General features: G+C 39.3%; 1 protein-coding gene across 2 annotated transcripts; it reads left to right on the top strand.

Annotated features, from left to right (window-relative positions):
* Positions 1–10,105: 10,105 nt before the first annotated feature.
* LOC119788237 lies at positions 10,106–20,634 on the top strand. 2 transcript variants are annotated; one of them, XM_038292444.1, is made up of 9 exons: positions 10,106–10,262; positions 12,118–12,452; positions 12,552–12,662; positions 12,929–13,051; positions 16,188–16,554; positions 16,810–16,869; positions 18,308–18,471; positions 18,514–18,771; positions 18,881–20,634. In XM_038292444.1, the coding sequence occupies exons 2-9, from the start codon at positions 12,120–12,122 to the stop codon at positions 20,351–20,353; spliced, it is 2,889 nt and encodes a 962-aa protein (XP_038148372.1). In that variant the 5' UTR covers positions 10,106–10,262; positions 12,118–12,119; the 3' UTR covers positions 20,354–20,634. The 2 variants fall into 2 exon arrangements, with proteins under 2 accessions (XP_038148372.1, XP_038148371.1); XM_038292443.1 differs by having other exon boundaries at positions 18,308–18,771.
* The last annotated feature ends 2,997 nt before the right edge of the window (positions 20,635–23,631 follow it).

Here is a 23,631-nt window from a genome sequence, read left to right as displayed (position 1 = left end):
ATATAAAGTGCATTACAAGTCCAAAGTATTATTATTAAGACAAAGTCAAGTTACACCAAAGAAATCTGCTTTCTCATGGCTTCTAAAATTAGCTAAAATTGGATGATCTGTTATTGATCTACCATTTCAGGCTGTTTAGTGACAAGTTTAACTCTGTTAAAGTTTGACTTTATGACAGAGATCTTCTGCTCATTAAATCATATTGCCCAATAACAAGTCACTCTTAGTTTTTTAATAGGTTCCGCTTATGCTAACAAAATGTCCTGAGAAAGACTGGACAGCTGACTGCTGACTGATCTAGTTTTCAGAGCTTAGTGAAGCTACAGCTTATCAAAAGTCTCAAAATATCACTTGTATTATTATTATTATTATATTATTCTATATCTTCTTAACTAAGGCCTACAGTTGAGTTAGTTGTTTTTTGTTTTATATTATTTTTTAATCTTGGTTCACATGTAAAAGCTAGCATGCTCACAACAGCGACACCAAATGGTCAAGCTTATTTTAAACCATGAATCAGCGCTGGAGGCTGAAACATGACTCAGCATTTACAAGGAGGAGGAGGAGCAGAGCGTTAACATGAGACACCAGCTTTGGCGTTGAACTTCATCTGCTTCCCCGTGAATAACCGAGATTTAGCAAACGCTTATAGTGTGCGCGCCGCGCGCGCCAGATTTCAGACGTCATTAGATACAGCCCATAAAAAAAGAGAAGGGGAGACTGTGAACGGCAATCTATTTCTTTTAACGACTGGGCCTACACTTTATTCATGAATAAATTACCTACAGGTGCTGGTCATAAAATTAGAATATCATGAAAAAGTAGATTGATTTCAGTAATTCCATTTAAAAAGTGAAACTTGTATATTATATTCATACATTACATACAAACTCATATATTTCAGATGTTTATTTTGTTTAATTTTGATGATTACAAATGACAACAAATGAAAATCTCAAATTCATCATATCAGAAAATTAGAATATTGTGAAAAGGTTCAAAATGGATGGCCCCTGGTGCCACACTCTAATCAGCTAATTAACTCAAACCACCTGCAAAAGCCTTTAAATGGTCTTTCAGTCTAGTTCTATAGGCTACACAATCATGGGGAAGACTGCTGACTTGACAGTTGTCCAAAAGACGACCATCGACACCTTGCACAAGGAGGGCAAGACACAAAAGGTCATCGCTAAAGAGGCTGGCTGTTCACAGAGCTCAGTGTCCAAGCACATTAATAGAGAGGCGAAGGGAAGGAAAAGATGTGGTCGAAAAAAGTGTACAAGCAAGAGAGATAACCGCACCCTGGAGAGGATTGTGAAACAAAACCCATTCAAAAATGTGGGGGAGATTCACAAAGAGTGGACTGCAGCTGGAGTGAGTGCTTCAAGAACCACCACACACAGACGTATGAAAGACATGGGTTTCTGCTGTCGCATTCCTTGTGTCAAGCCACTCTTGAACCACAGACAGCGTCAGAAGCGTCTTGCCTGGGCTAAAGAGAAACAGGACTGGACTGCTGGTGAGTGGTCCAAAGTCATGTTCTCTGATGAAAGTAAATTTTGCATTTCCTTTGGAAATCAAGGTCCCAGAGTCTGGAGGAAAAGAAGAGAGGCACTTCATCCACGTTGCTTGAAGTCCAGTGTAAAGTTTCCACAGTCAGTGATGGTTTGGGGTGCCATGTCATCTGCTGGTGTTGGTCCATTGTGTTTTCTGAGGTCCAGGGTCAACGCAGCCACATACCAGGAAGTTTTAGAGCACTTCATGCTTCCTGCAGCTGACCAACTTTTTGGAGATGCAGATTTAATTTTCCAACAGGACTTGGCACCTGCACACAGTGCCAAAGCTACCAGTACCTGGTTGAAGGACCATGGTATCCCTGTTCTTAATTGGCCAGCAAACTCTCCTGACCTTAACCCCATAGAAAATCTATGGGGTATTGTGAAGAAGAAGATGCAATACACCAGACCCAACAATTCAGAAGAGCTAAAAGCCACTATTAGAGCAACCTGGGCTATCATAACACCTGAGCAGTGCCACAGACTGATCGACTCCATGCCACGCCGCATTGCTGCAGTAATACAGGCCAAAGGAGGCCCAACTAAATACTGAGTGCTGTACATGCTCATACTTTTCATGTTCATACTTTTCAGTTGGCCAACATTTCTATAAATCCTTTGTTTTTATTGGTCTTCAGTAATATTCTAATTTTCTGATATGATGAATTTGAGATTTTCATTTGTTGTCATTTGTAATCATCAAAATTAAACAAAATAAACATCTGAAATATATGAGTTTGTATGTAATGTATGAATATAATATACAAGTTTCACTTTTTAAATGGAATTACTGAAATCAATCTACTTTTTCATGATATTCTAATTTTATGACCAGCACCTGTAGTGCAACAAAATCAAAGTTTTCCTTATTTGCTTAATTTTATGTCATTTATTTATTTGCATGATGCTGAGCTGGTGCAGTTAGACTCCCATGTACCATGGCGTTACCACACTCACATCAGACAGGGTCATCAGGAGAAAGTTGAATTATTTACCTAGTGAAGCACAGCAGTTTATCCAGCTAAACATGCCAAATTTTTAATAGAAAACATTTAAATAACCTTTGAACTCACTGGTTCAGCTGGTCTAACGGTATCACAAACACATCTGATCTAAATAGGTGTAATTAAAAGGTTTATGATCAGCTTGATAAGCTGCTGGGGAGGTAACTGGGTCATCAGAATCAGGTGTGCTGCAGCAGAGAAACCTGTGATCACAGGTCGAGATACATTCGTATTTGTATACCAGATCTCCAGAGAAGAATAGAAGGTCCTTTTTGTGATGGATTTAAATGGCTCAGAGCAAATAAACACGAATGCTGAGAAAAGTAGGTCCCACAGCCATCATAAGGTGACTGGATTAGTATTATTTCTTCATTTCTAGCAAAACACAGACTAAGTTGGGATTGTGTATCATAGGAGAAACAAACTAAATATATATAATATATCACTTGTTAATCTGAGTATAGTATCAAATTAGCAAAATTTCAAGAAAATTGATCTGGTCAGTTGAGCAGTAAAGCGGGTTAATAACTAGTGTCAGCTGTTTTGGAGTTAATGAAATTAACAACAGGTGGACCAAAGGAGCAATTGTAAAGTGACTTGAGATGACATGTGTTGTGAATTGGCGCTATATTAATAAACTTAATTGAATTGAGGTGACCCTAAGCTAGAGGCCACTGTCCTCGTCTAGTACAGTTGTTTCTAACAGTGAGGTCTGAACCCTAAACTGTCTTCCAGGTTATTGCCCAGAAATTTGACTTCAGGAGTTACAGTTAAGATGGGGCAACAGCACCACCTGCTGGTCGGTCTGTAACTGCACTCCATTTCATCCTTCGTTTTGACTGCAGAAATTTGTCAGCCTTTCATTCTGTTCTATTATATAGTTTATTAAAAAGCAGTTTTGTGGCGAGAATGAAGGAACCACGAGCAGATACGAGTGAGAAAGCTTTATTCTTTCCACGCCACTAGAACAATGGCTGAAAAACACATGAACATCATATTAGGGCTAAGTTAAACATCCAAAAACTGCTAGGTGATGAACACCACAATATTACTTAAAAATCTATTTTATAGAGAATATTTAACTGAGAATATTTAAGCTATATATATATATATATATATATATATATATATATATATATATATATATATATATATATATATATATATATGCCCTAAAAAGCACAATTTCTATGCATATTGCATGTTTTATAGTATGTTTCAAGCCTGTGAATGTGCATAAATATCAGAAATGTCGGATTTTAAAACATCTAATTGGTAATATGGCTCATTTAAGATAAACATTGAACATAATTAGCATATCTACATTAATATTTTACAATTGTCTTTTGTCCCACTGAGAAATGCCAACATGTTGTTGATCAATATACAATGTTTTTTCGTTGTACATTCTTTATTTTTTCTTTAAGAAATTATTAAATTAATTGATTAACTTCTAACAATGTATATTTGTAAATTAATTAGCTGTTGTTTTTAAAAGTTCAAATATTAAGAATGTAATTCCAGTTCTTTGACAAATTAGATAATGAAAAGTAACTGCATAGTTACTTTGCCTATTAATTAGATACTATGTGCATTAACTGAGTTACTTTTTGGGAGGAATAACTAGCAACTATCTAATTACTTTTTTTAAGTTACAGAGGGATCATGGTTGTCATCAAATGCCAACAAAGTAAATATAAGCAGTAAAAAAAAAAACTGAAATTGATCATGTTCTGTGCTTCCCTGACTTTATTTATTCCAATCCTGGATGTTTCATCTTTTGACACCTTTAGTGTTATCGTCAAATATTCTTTGCAACTTTTACAGGAGTTGAATGTCTCCCAAACAGAGAGGGAGCATCATGCGGGTGAGAACTTGGCTTTTCAGGGAACCTTTTCTCATTTTTGAACAGTTACTCAATTTAAAGTTTTTAAATGAGGAATTAATTATCAGCCATCAGATTTTATTATTTGGCATGTTACAGGTAGGGTTTAACTAACACTCTAATGTAATGTTATTAAATAATTTTGTATTTTCTAAGCAACAATACATTAAACAAAGTGAAGTATGAATTTTGTTAATGATGCAGTATTTTTCACCCAGATTCGGAACCACACTGGACTGATTCCTATGGCCCCCTTCCTCCTCATTCAGTCTGCATGACACAAGATAAATGGATGTTAGGAGGTCTGGAGGTGAGAAAAAAAAATCAACTGAATTTAATTTAGTGTGCTTAAACATTATAAAGTGTTTCAGAGTCTTCCCACCATCAAATCCATGTGAGGTTAGGAAAACTTTCAAAATGGAGAGATGCATGAAAACTACATGTCTGCTGACTGCATTGCTTCATCCTCAGACTCAAATATACATCTGAAAATACAATCTTCTAATTTTAACTCAAAATTTTTATTTTCCAGAATTTTCAAGACATGTTGCAGTTCTGCAACACAGTAGAGGGCGCCATTGATCCGGTATTGGTATATTTATTATGTAGCAACAATTACTATATGATTTCACCTCACAGTGAAACTCACTCATTATAATATGTCTCTGACAGAGAGGTCCTAATCCCTGCTGGGTGTTTCCAGATAACCAGCATGACATGGCAGACAGTCCCACTGACAGCGATGTCAACCAGTCTCTCCCTCTAGTTACTGGCAGCACAGAACTGCAGATCCTTTCTACTGTGAGATCCACTGCTGGTTCTGATTCATGCAGCCTCATTACTGACACATGCAGTCCCATCAGTTCTTTCTGCAGTGTGCACAACTGCAGGATTTCCACTTCCTCTGACCACTGTCCAGTCAGTGCTGCAGCACACCTCCACCTCCTGGGAGAGTCCATGTCTCTCATTGGGGCTTTTCTTGAGGAGACTAATGTAAGTAGTCATTTACAGTACCTTGTCAAAGTATTTTACCTTTCAAGTTTTTTTAGTTTTTTTACAATCTATGTGAAAAAAACAACGGCTTGCCCAAGCATCCATGGAGCCGTGAGCGAAATTAGATTTTTGGGCCCTCTATCTCCACCAGTTATAGGGATTACAACAAATAACAGACATGTCCAGAACATCCATAATAAACTCTCTGCAGCTCTGGGATGACAATGTGCTATATGTATATGCCATCCATTGTAGTCAAAGGTAATAAAATAAACTAGTATGTCATACCTTTTAGGGTCACTGGGTTTTTAGTTTCTTGCTCCAAAAAACTGCAAAAGTAAGCTGAAAGCAAAAAAAATATCTGTGGTGAAACAACAACAAACGACAAATAAAATAACTTTAACGCACACATTTAAACGATGCAAGTAAAAGTTACGTGATACAGAAACAAAATGTGTTTAAAAACCAAAACCTAAAGTTGAAAGATGAAGTTTTAAGGCTATTTAAATGTAGTGTCCTTAGTATTCAACTCACTCCTTAAAACCTGCACCTCTGACTGCAAAAGTATTAGTATCATAAGTAGCTTTGTTGTTCTTACTAATCATGGACTGTCAGCTCAGCTGCCATAGAAAATCCCAAATGGTTCTTATTAATTTAAGGTAGGAAAGACTGTGCTCTGCTTATGCAACTGTCTGTAGGAGAGGGAGGCCTTTTGTAGAGCTTTCCAAAGGTTTGGGTACAACTAGCAGATCTTATTTTGAGAAAAGTTCAGTTCAAATCAGGTAAAGTGCCTTAGGGAGTTCCAAGAGCTTTTCCATCTATGAAGACGAGTCTTCACTGGTTTGTCTGCTTGTGCGTCAAGCTTGCAAATAAAAAAAGGTACTTTTTTTTGCATGCTTTGTTAAGAATTTCTACATGATCATAAAAATATTTTCTTAAGAGAAACTCAATTTATCATGAAATTGTGTTTTTTTTTTTTTTCCTTCCAATAATCCTATAAAAATTACTATGAAAACAAAAAATCTATATAAACTTGCCCTTCGGGTGGTCTGTAGTATCTTAAACAGCTGCATGGTTTGCTTACCCAAAACAAATAAGTAAAGTTATAGTGAGTTAAGCATAAGGAAAATAAAATGTTTCATACTTTAAAATAGAGAATAAAGTGGCATGTTGGTACTTAGCTTCTCTGAGTCAGAACAGTGTGGAGCCACTTTTTACTGAAATTACAGCTGATCTTTGCCCCAACATATCCATGGCCTGAAGGAGGCACACTGGGCTCTCTTTGTCTCCCTGTAGAAAACGGTGTGCCTGTCAAGCAGCCTCTCTTTGCTCTTGGACTCTTTTCTATGTGCGCTGGCTCCTCTAATGTGTCTCACAACACAGATACCTGAGCTGACGAGTTGCACAGAGGACACACTGGTGAGCCAAGCAGCAAGTACACACTACTTTTAGCTACTTTTTTCAAAAAAAAAATCCTGTTTAAATCTGTTTCTTTTTTCATTTTAAAGGTCTCTACTCTGGAAAACATTGTTTACATGATGCCTGGGCTTTAAACGCTGATGAAATACTCCACTGGTTGCACAGCAAGATGGTGTGATGCATGGATGGATATGTTAGTTTTACACATAGGGAATTATTTATTTTTAACATTTTATTGTAAATATTTAAGCTTAGTGAGCACATTTATGTTACTTTGTTTGTTTGATTAAAAAATTATCAGAGCAGATCCAGGTTTCATTTTCCATTTGAAAAGTCACACGGAGATCCTGATCGCTGGAATTACAGGTGAGTTTGGTTGACATTTTAGCTACGGTGTGACAAAGCTTCATGGCTGGAGAATTGACCATTGATTTTTCTCAGGAAGATTTGAGACTGTATGGATAATAAACATCAAATATGAAAATACTTCCAGAATAATATACTTAGCTGAAGAATATGCTAATTATCTGAAGCATAATCACCTTTTTAAAAATGGGGGGGCTGTAGGATTAAACAATTTGGGCAAGTTGGATTCTTAGCAAAAGGGCCTTAAAGACCTGCCCTCTCCACTTAAAATGCACATGCACAACCCTGTACTCGCTCCAGAGAGGGAATGCATATTTAACGCGTGCGAGAGCATGCTACAGCCAATTTCTCCTCGTTGTTTGCATTGCTCATACAAGCTTACATTCCAAAACATTTTCAATTTTTCCACTCTGTCAGACTCCCCACCGGCAGGTGAAAATGAGGAGGGGCATGGCCTTACCTAAACATGGCACCAGATCAGTGTTGGGCACGTTACTTTGAAAAATTAGTTATAGTTACTAGTTACTTCTCCCAAAAAGTAACTGAGTTACTGAGTTACTCCACAATAAAAGTAACTAGTTACTAGTAAAAGTAACTATTGCGTTACTTTTGCGTTTCTCGCCCCTGTAACCCTCCCCACCCGGCCCCCACCTTCTCGCCGTGTGTTTCCAAAGCCAGCTGAACAGAGCGGACGACAAAGACAAGAACCTGCAGAGTTTATCATTTATTGCAACTCAACGTAAATGACATCGGGGGGGGGGGGGGGGGGGCGCGATAGTTTTTAACAGGGAATTCAGATCTGGGGAGTATATGCAATTAATAACTGGGGATGTCTAATTCTGAAATCCTGTGTGTTTGGGTTGTTATAGATACTGCAACATCTATCTATCATCTATCTATCTAGATGTATACTCTGTGTGTGACATAAAATATGGATCTCCATCCCTGCCACAAAGGCCATCAAATAATGTTTAAAATAAAAAATACAGTAGGTTGAAAAGGCAGAGACTCCTTAGTTCTCCTTTAGCGAGCATGCTCGTTTCCTGTCGCTTACGCGGTGAATCGTGCCGCCTGCGCTGTGCGGAGATGCAGGGGAAACCGTATGTGATGGGGAAACGCAGCTTGACGTAACATCGGTATTTCCATCTGGAAAATGCTGTTTTGCTGCTGGAGTCCTCCTCACTCTCCATCTCTCTGTGCGTGCTGAACGTTAACACCCACCAGCAGAAACACCCACCTACCCAACTGACAGACGGAATCTCACTATACATCAGCCATTCTCATCCTCCCCTCTCTCATGACAAGGCGAGCACGAGTCCTATCATGAAAAAAGGTTGATTGTGCGACCTGAGTAACGCAAAGTAACGGGGTGTCTGCAATGGTAACTGCGTTATAGTTACAGTCAAAGTAATTAGTTAGATTACTCGTTACTAAAACAAGGTAACGGCGTTAGTTATTCTCCTCGTATTGTAGTGGCATGAAAACCCCCTTTCTCACAATTTCATCTTTCCTATAATCCGCAGAGTCATTTTGGGGATTTATGTGTGTAAACCTGGTCTGTAGCTATCCAGCCACCTTGAAGAGTGGACAACGGTTACAAAAACAAACTTCACAGATATATAAACATGTCTGGTAGAAAAGTAAATGATTGCCCACCGAGCAAAAACTTGTTGAAAAGACGACATGATATACGTCCAGACAACGTCTACAATTGGTTGAAAAGTGAAAACCCACAATTTTCAGATTGTTTTGGAACATCTGTTATTTGACTAAAGTGGGACCAAATCAGACCAAACCAACACAGCCTAATTTCAACAACTCCTTCTGGACTATATCAAGACTATGATGGACCAACCAGATTTAGTCTAAAGACCAACGTCTCAATGATGTCTTGTTTGGTAATGCTTTCCAAATCTTTCTGATCTTTAGACCAGATATCATCAGGAACACTTTAAAATACAAGGAAATGAAAAAAGAAAAATTCTTTAGGACAAAGAATAAGCTAGAAAATTATCCAACACGCAGGTGGCGAAAAATCAGCCGATTCTTTGACTATCTCGATCCAAAGACCGAAACAATGCAGAGAGCCAATGGTTTAAAAGCAAGAGGAGGATGCAGGACTCTAGGTAATCTTTAATAAAGTGGGCAAAGACATTTGAATCTCTCTGTGGGTTTTCTGACCTCGTGAAATGATACAGAAGGATTTTGACCAGTAATTAAAATCTAGAGAAATGTTTTGTTCTAAAATTTTCTGTGATTACACTGCTGCAGCAAAATAAATTCATTATAAAACATCCGAACATGTTTAACAGAACTGCTAACAATTTGTCCATAACATTTAAATTTTCTAATGTTTCTTATGAAAGGGTTTCTTCTTGAGCTGTCTTCAATTTTCAGGCTTAGATTTTACCTGAAACTCTTTTTGGTCTCTGTCATTCAACCTGATCCACTCAACAGCTGTTATAGCTCTCCAAGTCCAAAAATGTCATGGGTTATTGCAATAAGAATTTTTAAAAACTAGTTTTACCTGAAACTATGTAAAGCAAAAATGCAAAGTACTTTTCCAGTACTTATCTGATGAACCACGTAATGAGCAAAGCGAAGGTTCTGTTCCAATCATTCTGTTCCTGTTCTTTGAATAGGTTTGTGTTTTTGTTACATTCTCTCAGACCTAACCAGGCATGAAAAATGTGCTTCTGGTTTACCTGTCAATCTCTATGGCAACTGAAGGAGATGTTCTGACAGACATCCAGCAGTTTTGATTCACCATGGGTGCGGCAGATAAAACTCAGTGATTCACAAATGTGACTGGCCCTCTCTCTCTCCGCCCCAAGCTGGAATGCTCTCCTCCCTGCAGACAGAGAAACCTGTTGTGCACAAAAATACACTTATTTGCGATTGTGTGTGTGTGTGTGGCTGAAGCTGGGAGTGGTGAGGTGGGAAAACGAGAGAACCTCACTTGAGCTGGCACCTTTTTAGTAATTGGCTGGCGCTGGAGCTGACTGGATGGGATTCCATGTTTAGGAACAACTAGAATAGGTAAGAACATTATATGAATGCAGTTTGTAGACCTCAAATACATGCATAATGTTTTTCTTTTTTTAAATGGATGTGTTCTAATGAAATAAGGATTTTTACAGCTTCAAGTACAACAGCTAAATATTGATCAAAGGGGATCATTGGACATTTTGATCGTCCTTTTGGAGAATCTATCATAATGTTGTCGCTACAGTTGATCAAAGTGTTTTCTCAGCATTTACCAGAAAGGGAACATTTACTTTCTCGCTACATAAATGCTCATGTTTCCTGTCAATCTTTAAGGTTTTATTTTACAGTCGTATGACTATGACTTTTACACTGAAAAAACAATCTAGAGATAAGTAAAAATGTCTTAAGTGTATTTCTCCTGAATTTAAGTAAGTAAATGTCATAGTTTGCCAATGGAGTGATAATTTTTACTCCTAAAATAAGATAATTAGATAATATGCACTTGAAATAAGACCATGCAAGTTTGTTTTCTTATACTAAGTGTAAATTCTCTTGTTCAATTGGCAAAATGTCTCTTTTACCTCCTCAATCAAAGAACAAATGCACTCATTTAAAGAAAAGATGACTTATCTAGATTTCGATTTTTTCCAGTGTAACAAACTGTGCAGTGTTGTTCTTTCACCGAGGAACTGGACAGTGCTCCATTGTCGGTGTTTATCTTTGCATTTCTAGTGGTGTTTTGTGTTTGCATATGGGGCTAAATATAATGTTAAAGTCTAAGCAGAATGTAGTCGGACTGGACTGGCAAGGTGTGGCTTATTAAACACCATGAGATCCAACAGGTTGTGGTTTCCAATGAGATGGTTTCGGCTTGTTGGAGCAAATTGCTTTGACTGGTGTTAGTTACGTTAACACATAAAGCACTATCAAGACTGAAGAGGGCATAGAGATTTATCATGCTCTCAATCCACTTATTGAAATCAGTAATATATGAAATATATGATGGGGTACAATGTTGTCTGACTTCTTTGGTGCTTGGTTCATAATTTACTTTGAAAATGGAACACAAAATGCAACTCCGACCTCTGGAGTGTGTGTTTGTGTCCTTTTAGTGACCTTTATATTCAGAGCTCCCCACAGTAAGTCATTATGACTTGCTCACAGACTTGACCAAGATTTCCTAAACGCATCCAGGATCCAAACCCTGATCCCCCACAATACTGTCAAAACCAAAGACAACCTCCCTATGGGGGCTCCTAACTGGAGTATGCGGGGAGGGGGGAAAAAAAGGCATCCAGTCATAAAAGCTGTAATGGCTTTTGACCATACATTCTAATGATTATGCTCTCTTGTCTTCCAGAGTCCATCTCCATATCTTTTATGTATGCATGCGTTTGTGTATGCATTTTAAAAAATGGTTAATTGAATACAAATCTGACAGCATTATTATTGTTGCATTATACATTCTGAAGTATCGATATTGTAAAAACTTGTAACAATTCCAGCCTAATCTGCTAGAAAAATGACCTTTGATAACCTACTTCTCTATGAAATCACTAATTCCATTAACTGAACCAACTTTCTTGACTTTATTGGTAAATTTGAATGCAAACTCTGTAAAAACACACATTTTCAATATGAGTGGTTGGAGATATTATGTTTATAATCGTTTCTATAGCATACATTGAAGAGAACAGAGAAAAATGTGGGCATGATCGGGGAGGAAGAAATGGGACCCTCTCAACCAATAATTCATGGTCCATCCTATAACCACTGTTCCCGATCAGTGTTCACTGTTTTTCTGTCCTTACTGTAAAAAAGTACCTAAATTGGAACAGCCATGACATAGAGGATAATTTAATGTTTGAAACTGAATGTTTTAAGTTTGCTTCATCCTAAACATCAGGCATGAGTGATCTGTTGAGAGAAGGCTTCAGTGGGTCCTCACCCACAGACCTACGGCTGGTTCTCCTGGGGAACATTGGCTGTGGGAAGACATCAACGGCGGACACCATCTTGGGTCAGCTGTCTCCCGTCTCTCCCAGTGCTGCCAGAAGCAGCACGCTGAGACAGGGCTTAACCGAGGGCAGAAGGGTGACCCTAGTGGAGGCGCCAAGATGGTTCTGGATCGGCTGCGACATGGATGAAGGTGTCAAAAAGGAGACCCAGCGGGGCATGAGCTTGGTAGCACCGGGTCCACATGCTGTTCTGCTGCTGGTGCCTGTGAACCAATTCACAGAGGTCAGTCAGTGTTTAAAGCTTTAATCATGTTTTTAGATTTAAAATCTTTGTTGAAATGAAGAACAAGCAGTGCGTAAGAAATCTCTGTTTTGTCCCAAGATGGAGGGTCGAGTGCCTGCAGAGCTAGAGAAGTTGTTTGGGACCGAAGTGCTGGATCACACCCTGGTCCTACTGACGTGTGGAGACTATTTGATGGGAAAAACAGTGGAGGTATTAGAAATCTGTATCTGCTCCATCTTTAAAAGAACAATAATTGTTTTTTTTGTAATTCTCACCAGAGCGTTCAGTCAAATGCACTTCCTAGTTTCCTCCTTTGGGAATTCTTTCTCTATTAGTGTACTTCCTACTCCCAACGGTTGTGCATTTAAATATTTTCACGCATGTAATTAGTTTCATTTTAGACTAATAAAAAAAAAAAAAAACGTACAATAGAACTGTATGTCCACATTCACACAGATCCAATTGTTCTGTTGCAGCAATACCTGCAGAGAGAACACCCAGGCCTGAGGCAGGTCATAGAGCGCTGTGGAGGGAGGTACCATGTCTTCAACAACCGCCAGCGACAGGACAAAGAGCAGGTTCAGGAACTACTGAAAAAGGTGAGCTAATGAATCAGAAAACAATAAGTCTATATTTATCGGTGCAGAGATTGTCATTATGGCCACTGTGCCACTCAGCTGCCAGGAATGTATGTGGTTTCACTTTACAATGCCCAGTACACAGACTCACATCCGGATACAATTAGGTCTAGTTCGATATTAATGATCATCTGATCAACCGGCTGCAGCAGAACAGCTGAATTATGTTGTTTTTTTGTTGTTGTTGAGTGGATCCATTACTACTTTTTATAACATAAAAACACTGATACTTAAAAATGTTGATTGTGATGCTGCTTTTGTTTCATCTCTTGATCAGGGCGGTGCAGGATCTTCGTTAAGATTGTTCAAATTCCTGATTGGAAAAAAACTCCAGGAAATGAAACTGTTGTGCTAAGTGTTATAGACGGCAAAAGCTGAAGGCAATGCCCCTTTTTTTGTTTATCAAACATATACGTAGACCCGTTAAAAAATATACTACACAGCATATTTTGTTGGTGGTTTAATGAGACAAAAACTGTTAGATGTCCTAAGAAATAGTGTTTACCTACAACTTCACTACTTTCTATACTGTATCTGCTGCATTCAGCTTCAATGCTGAGCATGTATTTGTTCATAAACATACAACTTAGGTTGAAAGTCTGAATGAGGGTGGGTAGTTCTTGCTATATTTCAGTTGGGAGAACAAAATAACTGAGAGGAAAAAAAGAAAGGGGGTGTAAATGAAATTTCAGAAGTTCTAGTTCATCCATTCAAATGCTTTAATTTAGCTGCTCCAACCACTTTATTGTCCTAGAGACCAGTGGCGGCTGCCTCTCTCTGAAACGGGGGATTATTATCAATCGTGATAATTAAATCTAAACCCCACGTATTGCATTAACAAATGTTGAAACACATAAAACACAACAAACTGTTAGGAAGCACTCTGAATTAACTAAAGACGTGTGATAAATGGCTTTACTTTTTTAATTCCAACACTTCACCAAAAACCTGTGTCTGAACAACATTTTTTTAAAGGATGTTCTAAAAAATGAAATCTCTTATTAGCAAATATCCTGCATAAATCATTTGTTTCAAAGTGTTGCATTTAAGGAGGCATGTGGAGTGATTCTGTCGCTACTCCATGGGCCAGTTCTTTGATTACATTGAACCCAATGCTCAGGGTTCATATTTGTAACCAGGATTTGGGCCAGGACTGTTTTTTTTTAATCAATTCATGCATCTTTTTGAAACAAGGTGACATTAGCTTCATCCATCCCTCCTATGGACTGTCTGATCCTTTGAGATCAGATCCAATCCAGTCCGATACCAATACCTGGGTTTAGTGCATCAGCCGTATCAATATGATCCGATTCAACTGTTGAATGAATTAACCATAGTCAATAGTTTAATAACCATGTTATTAAAAGGTAAGACATTAAGACAGATATAAATGTATAATTTTTGTTAATGGTGAATTGTAAATGGCCTGTACTTGTATAGCACATTTTCAAGTCAGGAGACTTGACCAAAGCGACTACATTCAGTCATTCACCCATTCACGCACACACTCACACACTGATGGTGGCAAGCTACATTGTAGCCACAGCTGCTCTGGGGCTCACTGACAGAAGCGGGGCTGCCGTACACTGGCGCCACCGGGCCCTCTGACCACCATCAGTAGACAATGCAGGTGAAGTGTCTTGCCCAAAGACACAACGACAATGAATGAACCGTCAATCCTTCGATTTCAGGGCAAACTCCTACATCCGACGCCACTGTCCCCCTAATGAATAAACAGCAGTATTAAAAAAAAGAAATTAGTGTTCCTTGTATAGTGCACTGGATTGGATCTTTGATATCACATCACTGACATCTGATCCAGGTATTGGATCGATGCATCTCTAATTGAAATCCAACACTCCTTCCTCAGAGGCTTCTCCTCAGCCTCTGGAACATGTTTGCTTTTTAAGTTTTCTCTTACAGCTGACCCCTGCGAGCGACCGTTAGTCTCAGAGTACTTAGGAAAAAACACATTCTATAAGGCCTTCTATTGAGCATCTAGTATAAACCAGAAGTTCTACTTTCCATTAAGATGCATTTTCCATTCTCCTAACTGTTTTACATGATGTTACTCTTAATCAGTCCCATTGAAAAAGTCTTCAAAGTTGTTTCTGCGCTGCCAGATTTTTAACACTGAAAGCATTTCCCCCTAATTGTTGAAGGTATGGATTATGGCAAATTTTTCATGTTGAATAGCACACTCAGCCATATTGGTTTGGGTCCTGGGTTGGGGTTTGGTCTTTCAATCTTAGTGGAAAGGGAGCAAACACTTCACATAGTCTTCTTACTCTGGGCTATCTTTTCAATCCATGTTTCGTCTCAAGTTTTTAATCTCTGTTTCGGCTCATGTTGGAAGATATTTTGTTACTGCAGTGTTGCAACTTTGTAATTTTGTTCCAAAATATCTTCATCTCTACGTTTAAATTCTGGCTATAGGATCTAAAATTTCGGATAATCCTGAAGACCAGTCATTACTTGGAACAGTTCTGGCCAGTAGTTAAGTACAGAGTTGGCATTTTTTAATCCAACCAAAAACTGCTGTCTGAAATCTGTGGCTCATACCAAAATCTGGATAGGGGTGTCTTTTTTTTTCTTTTTTTTTTTCCTTTTCTTGTGCGGCACAGGTAGGATTTTCTGATCCACCTGAAGTGACTCTCTCAATATAATGGGTCATCAGTCTGCACAAGAACCTGTGATGTCAATCCTTCTTTTGAACTAGCTTTGTAGTTTCACTCCAGACGTAATGCCTTAAAGTCTGACTTGAAACAGCATTTAAATCATACATTGTTGTGTATTCTATGTATTTTGAACCATCACCTAAGAAAAACATTCTAACTAAATCTACAGGATGTAACAGTACCTCTAAACACTCTGTTCCTTTCCCTCGATTTACTAGATTAATGATGGGTTTGCTGCTAATCCCCTGGGAGAAAAACATTCCCTTTATTCTGACATAATACATCAGAACTAATATATATATTATCTTTTGAACTTAAATTAAGAAATTTCTTTAAAATGAATAGCTAAAACAGTTATACAGGAAGGAATTCTTATTATTTTATTCATTCCTGCAGCAACTGTTTTCATCTATCAACAGGTGGACAGCATGGTGCAGACAAACGGGGTGTATTGCATTAAAACAGACCAGGAAAAAGAGCTGGAGAAACGGGTGCTGGAGCGAAAACGGGAGCTGATGGAAAGTTTCAGAGCTCAGAAGGAGGAGGAAAAAAAGCTTATCATGGCGAAGAGCGTGTCAGACACAGACGTCTTTGATGCAAGACAGGAGCCCAACAGCACTTTGGAGAGAAGAAGAAAATATAAGGATGAAATAGAAGGAAGAGTTGTTGCGAATGAAGTTTCTAATGGGCTTTATTCTGCTCCAGCAACTGAGCGGCCATCATATTCAGAACCAAAGGATGATGACAGCCAGTTAACCAGGACACCTAGTTTTAGGCTGAATGCAGGTGAGTGTTATAGGAGCTTTTACCCAATTTATGTTGCATTGTTTCACATTTAGAAAGCTTAAGGTGGCTTAACTCCACCAAGCTTGCCTTAAATATCTTATTTTATACAAATTATACATCAAGTTAGTCTGGTATTCACTCTTTGTTTCTTGAATAATTATGACAATAATATGAATACATTACCCAGCAAAATGTTTTCTTTGACTCATGTATTAAATAATGATAATTTGAGCTTTTCCTGGTTCTTTCCTGTAGATGGAGCCCTACTCTCACAGATTTCTGAGACGCAGTCAAAGCCTAAACTCATCTCCACCTGTAAGTCTGATAACAGCTGCTTAAACGTTCACATCCATTGAACCTTATCAAAATTTGTCACAACCACAGGCATCAGTTTGGGAGTGTTATGCCAAAGCCAGATGGGACTGCAGTGGAAGGAAAATAATGCATGCTTTTTAAAAAGTATTTTTCATAACATGAAATCTGAAAAGGCTCATTTATTCCCATTTTGTCTGACGTACCAGCCAGTTACTTCAGATTCTACAATACTATTAAAGAGCTCATGGAAAATTTGTTGATTTGAGTTAGGTTATAAAATAACATACCAGACTTTAAACAGATGAACTGGTTGCTGACTTCATCGTCGGAAAGGGGAAGGAGAAAAAGAAAAAAACTAACAAAGACATTACCCTGAAGCCTTTTGGTGAAGCCTGATGGGGTGAAATCATTAAAAAAAGCAGTAACAAAAGTCTGATGTAACGTAGGAGCTGTAGAGATAGACACTCAACCAATCTATCCTCCGTGGAAAAAATGACAGGAAGAGAGCTCTCATTTACACATTCCCATAGCCACTGAAGCACACAGAGAAAACACGTGAAGGAAGTTGTTCTGTTTTTAAACAGAATTTTATTGCATTTTAAACACGGCACAGAAAACAGACACTATATACAGTATAACCGTATATTATCCCCTTATTCAAACATGGTGGAGGCAGCATCATGATGCTGTCACGTTTTATCTTTTATCTTCTCAATAATTGGAATTAAGAATGCAACTGAATATAGGATGATCTCTGAATAAAAACCTGCAAGAAGCTGGAAAAATCTCAAGAATGGAGAGACGTTCAGCTACCAGTGGAACGCTTAGGATTAAAGCAAATTAAAGTGTGCAAATAGCCTAGTGGGGATGCAACTAACAATTATTATTTTGCAAATCAATAAACCTGTTGATTATTCTTTGGATTAATAATTTGATAGCCAAAGGAAGATTTTTTACTAAATTAAATCAGGTGAGACTAAAATGTTTCCAATTGAGTTCTGGATAGAGCATATCGACAGAAACATTTTCTTTGTGTTAAATACAAAATGTTTCTACCTTTTTTGTTTTTTGTGTTGTTTTTGTTTTTTTTGTTTTTACAATTTTGATTAATAATTACAGCCCTAAGTGGGTTGTTCTGTCTCATGAGTCTTTGTATTCTATTTAACGATTAATCATGATTAATCGGATTGTTTCAGCCATAGTCCGGACCTATATCCAGTTAAAAATATGTTATAAGAATTGATTTAAAACACATTTTCTGTGAATGACCAGTAAAAGTAAAGAAAACTAGGTTAGTGTGTACATGTGTTTAGATGGTAGTCATACACACAGAGATACAGCTCCAGCTGCAGTGAAAAGTTTATATCATGTCTAACAAAATTTGCTGTGAATACTTTTAGTTTTGTCTTTAATTTCTCCATCATTTGATTGTTTTCAGATCATCATAGAATCAACAGCTTTGAAGAGAATTCCCCTGGGACGTCACCCACCTTTTCTCCTCATTCACCCACCTTTTCTCCTCATTCACCCACCTTTTCTCCTCATTCACCCACCGTTTCTCCTCATTCACCCACCTTTTCTCCTCATTCACCCACCTTTTCTCCTCATTCACCCACCGTTTCTCCTCATTCACCCACCTTTTCCCCTTCCTCATACTCTACACAAACATTCGCCGCCTCTCCCACACCAGTGCCCCGGTCCTCTTCATCACCCCCTTCATCGCCGTCACAGCTATCAACCCCCCCTGAGCTTCGTCTGATCTTGCTCGGTCGCTCCGGAGTGGGGAAGAGTGCAGCTGGCAACAGCATCCTGGGACAGGAGCTGTTTGAGTCTCATCCAGATAGCTTCACCGCAATCACTCAGAAGTGCGAGAAAAAGAAGGCAATGGTTGAAGGAAAAAGAGTAAGTGATCAAAACCATGAGAGTTTAGATTGTTTTTGTATTTTATTTTCCCCTAACATGAAAAATATTTCCTCTGTTTTATCACCTGTTTTCTCATTTTCCCTTGCAGGTGTCGGTGGTGGACACACCTGATTGGTTCAACTCAGAGCAGACTCCAGATGAAGTGAGGGCTCAGATTTCTTCCTGCGTGGCTTTGTCCAGCCCTGGTCCTCATGCCTTTCTTCTCTGCGTGCCGCTAGACCAGCCAGCAAAGACCGAACTGCAAGCCCTCGAGGCTCTTGGGACGGTTTTTGGACCAGAGGCCGTCCAGAAGCACACTATGGTCCTCTTTACATACGCAGATAAACTAAGGGAAAGCGGGAAAGTCGAGGGAAAGAGTGTGGAGAATTACATTGCAAGCCAGAGGGGGGATTTGGTGAAGTTGGTGGAGAAATGCAGAGACAGGTATCATGTGATGGAGAAGGGGGATGGCTGGAGACAGAAACAGAATGTGGCAGAGCTACTTGAGAAGGTGCAGCAGACGGTGAAGGAAGCTGGAGGGCAGTGCTATTCTACTCCAGCTTTTCAGGAGGCAGAGGAAAAGGTGAGGCAGAGACAGTTAGAGATAGCGGCTGGAAGAAGGGGCATAAAGCCAGAACTGGCAGTAGATGATGGGCAGCTCAGCAGTATGAGGCAGACTCTGGCACCAATAAACGAGGAGATAACGGAGGAAGAGATCGTGAACACAAGGGATGAGGCAGAGAGGATTGTAAGCAGCGCAAATATAGAAAGCCTTCCGCCTGTTACCCTGTCCACCATGTCGCCTTCTCTTCTCCGGTCTATGATGGAGAAAGTGGAGTCCGGTGCCAAGATGTTACCCCAACTTTTGGCAAACAGCTCAACGTGGGTGGAAGATAGTGCAAAACAGGTGAAAGGCAGTCCAGTGTGGGAAAAAATTGGCAGTGGTGCCCAAAATGTCCAAAAAATGGTTGCAGACAGTCCCATGTGGGAAAAGGTGGGAACCACAGCAGGACAGGTATCCCAAGCTGTGGGAAAAAGGGTTCCACAAAAGGTTGTGGATGGTTCTGCGTGGGTGGGATCTGGTGCCAAAGCAGTAACATCAAGTCCAATGTGGGGGAAAGTGGGTTCAGGGGCCAAGAATTTGGCCAAGAGCCCCGTGTGGGGGAAAGTTGGTTCTGGTGCTAAAACTGGAGCTAAACTGATGGCAGATGGTTCAGTGAAGGTTGGAGAAGGGATCGGTGCTGGTGCAAAGAAGGTGGCACAGAGTCCTGTATGGGAGAAGGTGGGTGCTGGAGTAAAGGCTGGGGCCAAAAGGGTCTCGGAGAGTTCAGTGTGGGAAAAAATGGGAAATACTGCCAAACAGGTGCCAAAGACGATCATTATTGGTGCGATTCTGGGTCTGGTGCTCGGTGTCATTTTGGCTGGGCTGATCGGCGGGGCTGTTGGGACTGGTGCAGGAGCTGCTGTCAGTGAGGTGGTCCGGCGAAAATTCAGCAACAAAAGCACATCTGATGGAACCATAAACGCTGAGGTACTAGCAAATAACAGCACTGATGGCAGGAAACTCATGAAGACAGAATAAAGGACTGAAATGGACCATTCATGCAAAATTTGTAACAAAAAAGTTTTTCACCAGATTACATTATACAAAATATGATCGATACTTTTGGATTTTTCCCCTAGTTTTCTTTATTTTCAGATAACTGTGTAGTTTTATCCCACTGTTTGTATATATAATCTTATCATTTTAGGTGTGCTTTGCTTATAAAGAACACTGATAGACAGGATTTTCTAATATGAACATGATTTGTTGTTGAAAACTGAGAAGTTTACATATAATTCCAGGTTATATCAATTTTTGTGACCGTAATAAAAATCTTTCAATTATTTACAACATATATATATATGTATATATATATATATATATATATATATATATATATATATATATATATATATATATATATATATATATATATATATATATATATATATATATATATATATATATATATATATATCTGTCATTTAGAGTTCAGATATTGTGTATAAAAGAAGAATTATTTCTTATTTTTCAGTGAATTTCTTGGTGCTTTGATGATGTGGTTCTGAAACGGTGGTAGAACCACGACTGGTGGTGTTTGAGCCGACTGTAATAGTGGAATTTTGTTATTAGTATTTATGAAGTTATTTTGAAGACAATTACTTATTGTAAGCCAAAGTGGGAAACTAAGCAAATAAAAACAAATGGATCAAACAAGATACTTGCTTTAATAATGATTTAAAAAAAAAAACAGAAGAGGGAAGCTGTGCAGAATATTTAAGGAAACTCTGACTTTTTATGCTTTATCCTTTTTTTCTCTATTTAACCTAAATCTGTAGATGGCATCTTTACCCGAGCTAACTGCTGTTAACATCCTCAGGTGAAAACAATGTATTTCTTTGCATATTGTTTATTCAAACACAAAAAGTGTTGGTTGAGTTAATGAGGTCCAAACAGACTAATACGGTAATAATATTGCAACTATGATCATCATGTTTTGTCAGCCATACTGGACATTAAAGTTGTTGCAGTTAGAATTTCAGTTTTTCTTCAAGGGTATTGAAAACATAAATAAGAAACAAAGTTATTTAGAACACTGCCTCATCATGTGATATTTTTGTAAACCCTGACTTACATGACCAGATGCATGCAGTGAGAAGAAAACATATAAAAGATTATAGAGAAATGCCTAATGCATCAAAATGTATGCATAAAAATGATCCAATTTAACTTATACACATTTGTTTTATTTTATTTTTTTTTATTTGTCAGAAACTTCAATGCTCAGTGGAGCAGTGGGTAGCACTGCTGCCTTGCAGCAACAAGGTCCCAGGTTCAATTCCGGGCCCGGATCTTTCTGCATAGAGTTTGCATGTTCTCTCCGGGTACTCCGGCTTCCTCCCACAGTCCAAAAAAAGGACTCTTAGGTTAATTGGCTATTCTAAATTCTCCTTAGTGTGAGCGTGAATTGTTGTTTGTCTGTCTGTTCCCCTGCGATGGACTGCCGAACTGTCCAGGGTGTACCACTCCTCTAGCCCGCAGACAGCTGGAGATGGGTGTCAATTATTTAATGGTCCAGGCTTTAAAGCTTTTAGAAAAAACAAATAATTAGGACTGATAAGTTTCAAACTGAAATACTGCTCTCCCTTTTTGAATATTTAATAACATAATACACATGATGGCTGGTATCTGAAAATATTCCAGAATTATTCGTTTATTTCAATACTGCATTTCTTTTTTTCTTTTCTTTTTTTATAAAGATCACTGTCATGCACTGTCATGAAGTGCTTTGAAAGGCTGGTAAAGGAACACATCGTCTCCAGTCTCCCCCCAACACTCGACCCGTTCCAGTTTGCCTACCGGCGAAACCGCTCCACTGAGGACGCCATCTCCTCTGCTCTTCACCTGAGCCTGGCCCACCTGGAGGAGAAGAACACCCACGTGCGGATGCTGTTCCTGGACTTCAGTTCAGCGTTTAACACCATCATCCCACAGCACCTGGTGGGAAAGCTGGAACATCTGGGCTTCAACACACCCCTTCGAAACTGGCTGCTGGACTTCCTCACCAACAGACCTCAGTCAGTCCGGGTCGGTCAGAACACCTCTGATGTCATCACCCTCAGCACGGGCTCCCCTCAGGGCTGCGTCCTGAGCCCCCTGCTGTTCACCCTGATGACATATGACTGCGTCCCCAGGTTCACCACCAATCACATCGTGAAGTTTGCGGACGACACCACGGTGGTGGGCCTCATCAGGGACGACAACGACCGGGACTACAGAGAGGAGGTGGAGCAGCTGGTGGACTGGTGCAGTGAAAACAGTCTGATCCTGAACGTGGAGAAGACGAAGGAGATCATCGTCGACTTCAGGAAAAACCGCCCCCACCATGCTCCACTGCTCATCAACAGCTCAGCTGTGGAGGTGGTCAGCAGCACAAAGTTCCTGGGGGTGCACATCACGGACAACCTCACCTGGACTGTAAACACTTCATCTCTAGTGAAGAGGGCACAGAAGCGCTTGTACTTTCTGCGGAGGATGAGGAGAGCCCGCCTGCCCCCGCCCATCCTCACAACCTTCTACAGAAGCACCATAGAGAGCGTTCTGACCAGCTGTCTCTCTCTGTGGTGTGGAGGCTGCAGAGCTTCTGACTGGAAGAATGTGAGGAGGGTGGTGAGGACAGCGGAAGGAATCATTGGGGCTCCTCTTCCCTCCATTAAGGACATTTCATCACAGCGCTGTGTGTCCCGAGCCCGTAATATCATCAAAGACCCCTCACACCCCCACCATGGACTGTTCTCCCTGCTGCCCTCTGGAAAGAGGTTCCGCAGCATCCGCTGCAGATCCACCAGGTTGTGCAACAGCTTCTTCCCCACTGCCATCAGACTGTTGAACCTTTGATCCACAATCCGAACTCTGCACCTATTGCACATTATCGGGCATCAAATGCTGCTGAACTTTTAACTTTTAGCCCTTTAAATTGTTCATCTCATTGTATTTTTCAATAACGCATTTTTTGCACAAATGCCATTTTGCACTGAACCACTGCAACTTGCACACTGTCTCTTATCCTCTGCACTGTTCACACTTTGACCACTGCTGCACTTTTTGTATTTTTCTATAACTCGTGCCATTGTGAAATATCAATGCAACGTTCATAAGCTGTATGTAACGCAATTTCGTTCTGTATGCACCCTGTGCATACAAAATGACAAATAAAGAAGTCTAAGTCTAAGTCTAAGTATACTATATTTTTTAAATAGATTTTAGATTAATTGGCGAGACAAAAAAATGTTGAATCAGTAGATACAGTAAAAAGT

This window comes from Cyprinodon tularosa, unplaced genomic scaffold (genome assembly GCF_016077235.1).
Source record: "Cyprinodon tularosa strain WSP-4 unplaced genomic scaffold, ASM1607723v1 ctg312, whole genome shotgun sequence".
Lineage (NCBI taxonomy): Eukaryota > Metazoa > Chordata > Actinopteri > Cyprinodontiformes > Cyprinodontidae > Cyprinodon > Cyprinodon tularosa.
This window is presented reverse-complemented; position numbering and strand designations above follow the sequence as displayed.

Excerpts from the sequence above, each read along its gene's own strand:
- LOC119788237 (XM_038292443.1), top strand. The coding sequence starts at position 12,120 with ATGAGTGATCTGTTGAGAGAAGGCTTCAGTGGGTCCTCACCCACAGAC. Across the intron at positions 12,663-12,928 it reads TGATGGGAAAAACAGTGGAG|CAATACCTGCAGAGAGAACA; the intron begins GTATTAGAAATC and ends GTTCTGTTGCAG. Across the intron at positions 18,772-18,880 it reads CAATGGTTGAAGGAAAAAGA|GTGTCGGTGGTGGACACACC; the intron begins GTAAGTGATCAA and ends TTTCCCTTGCAG.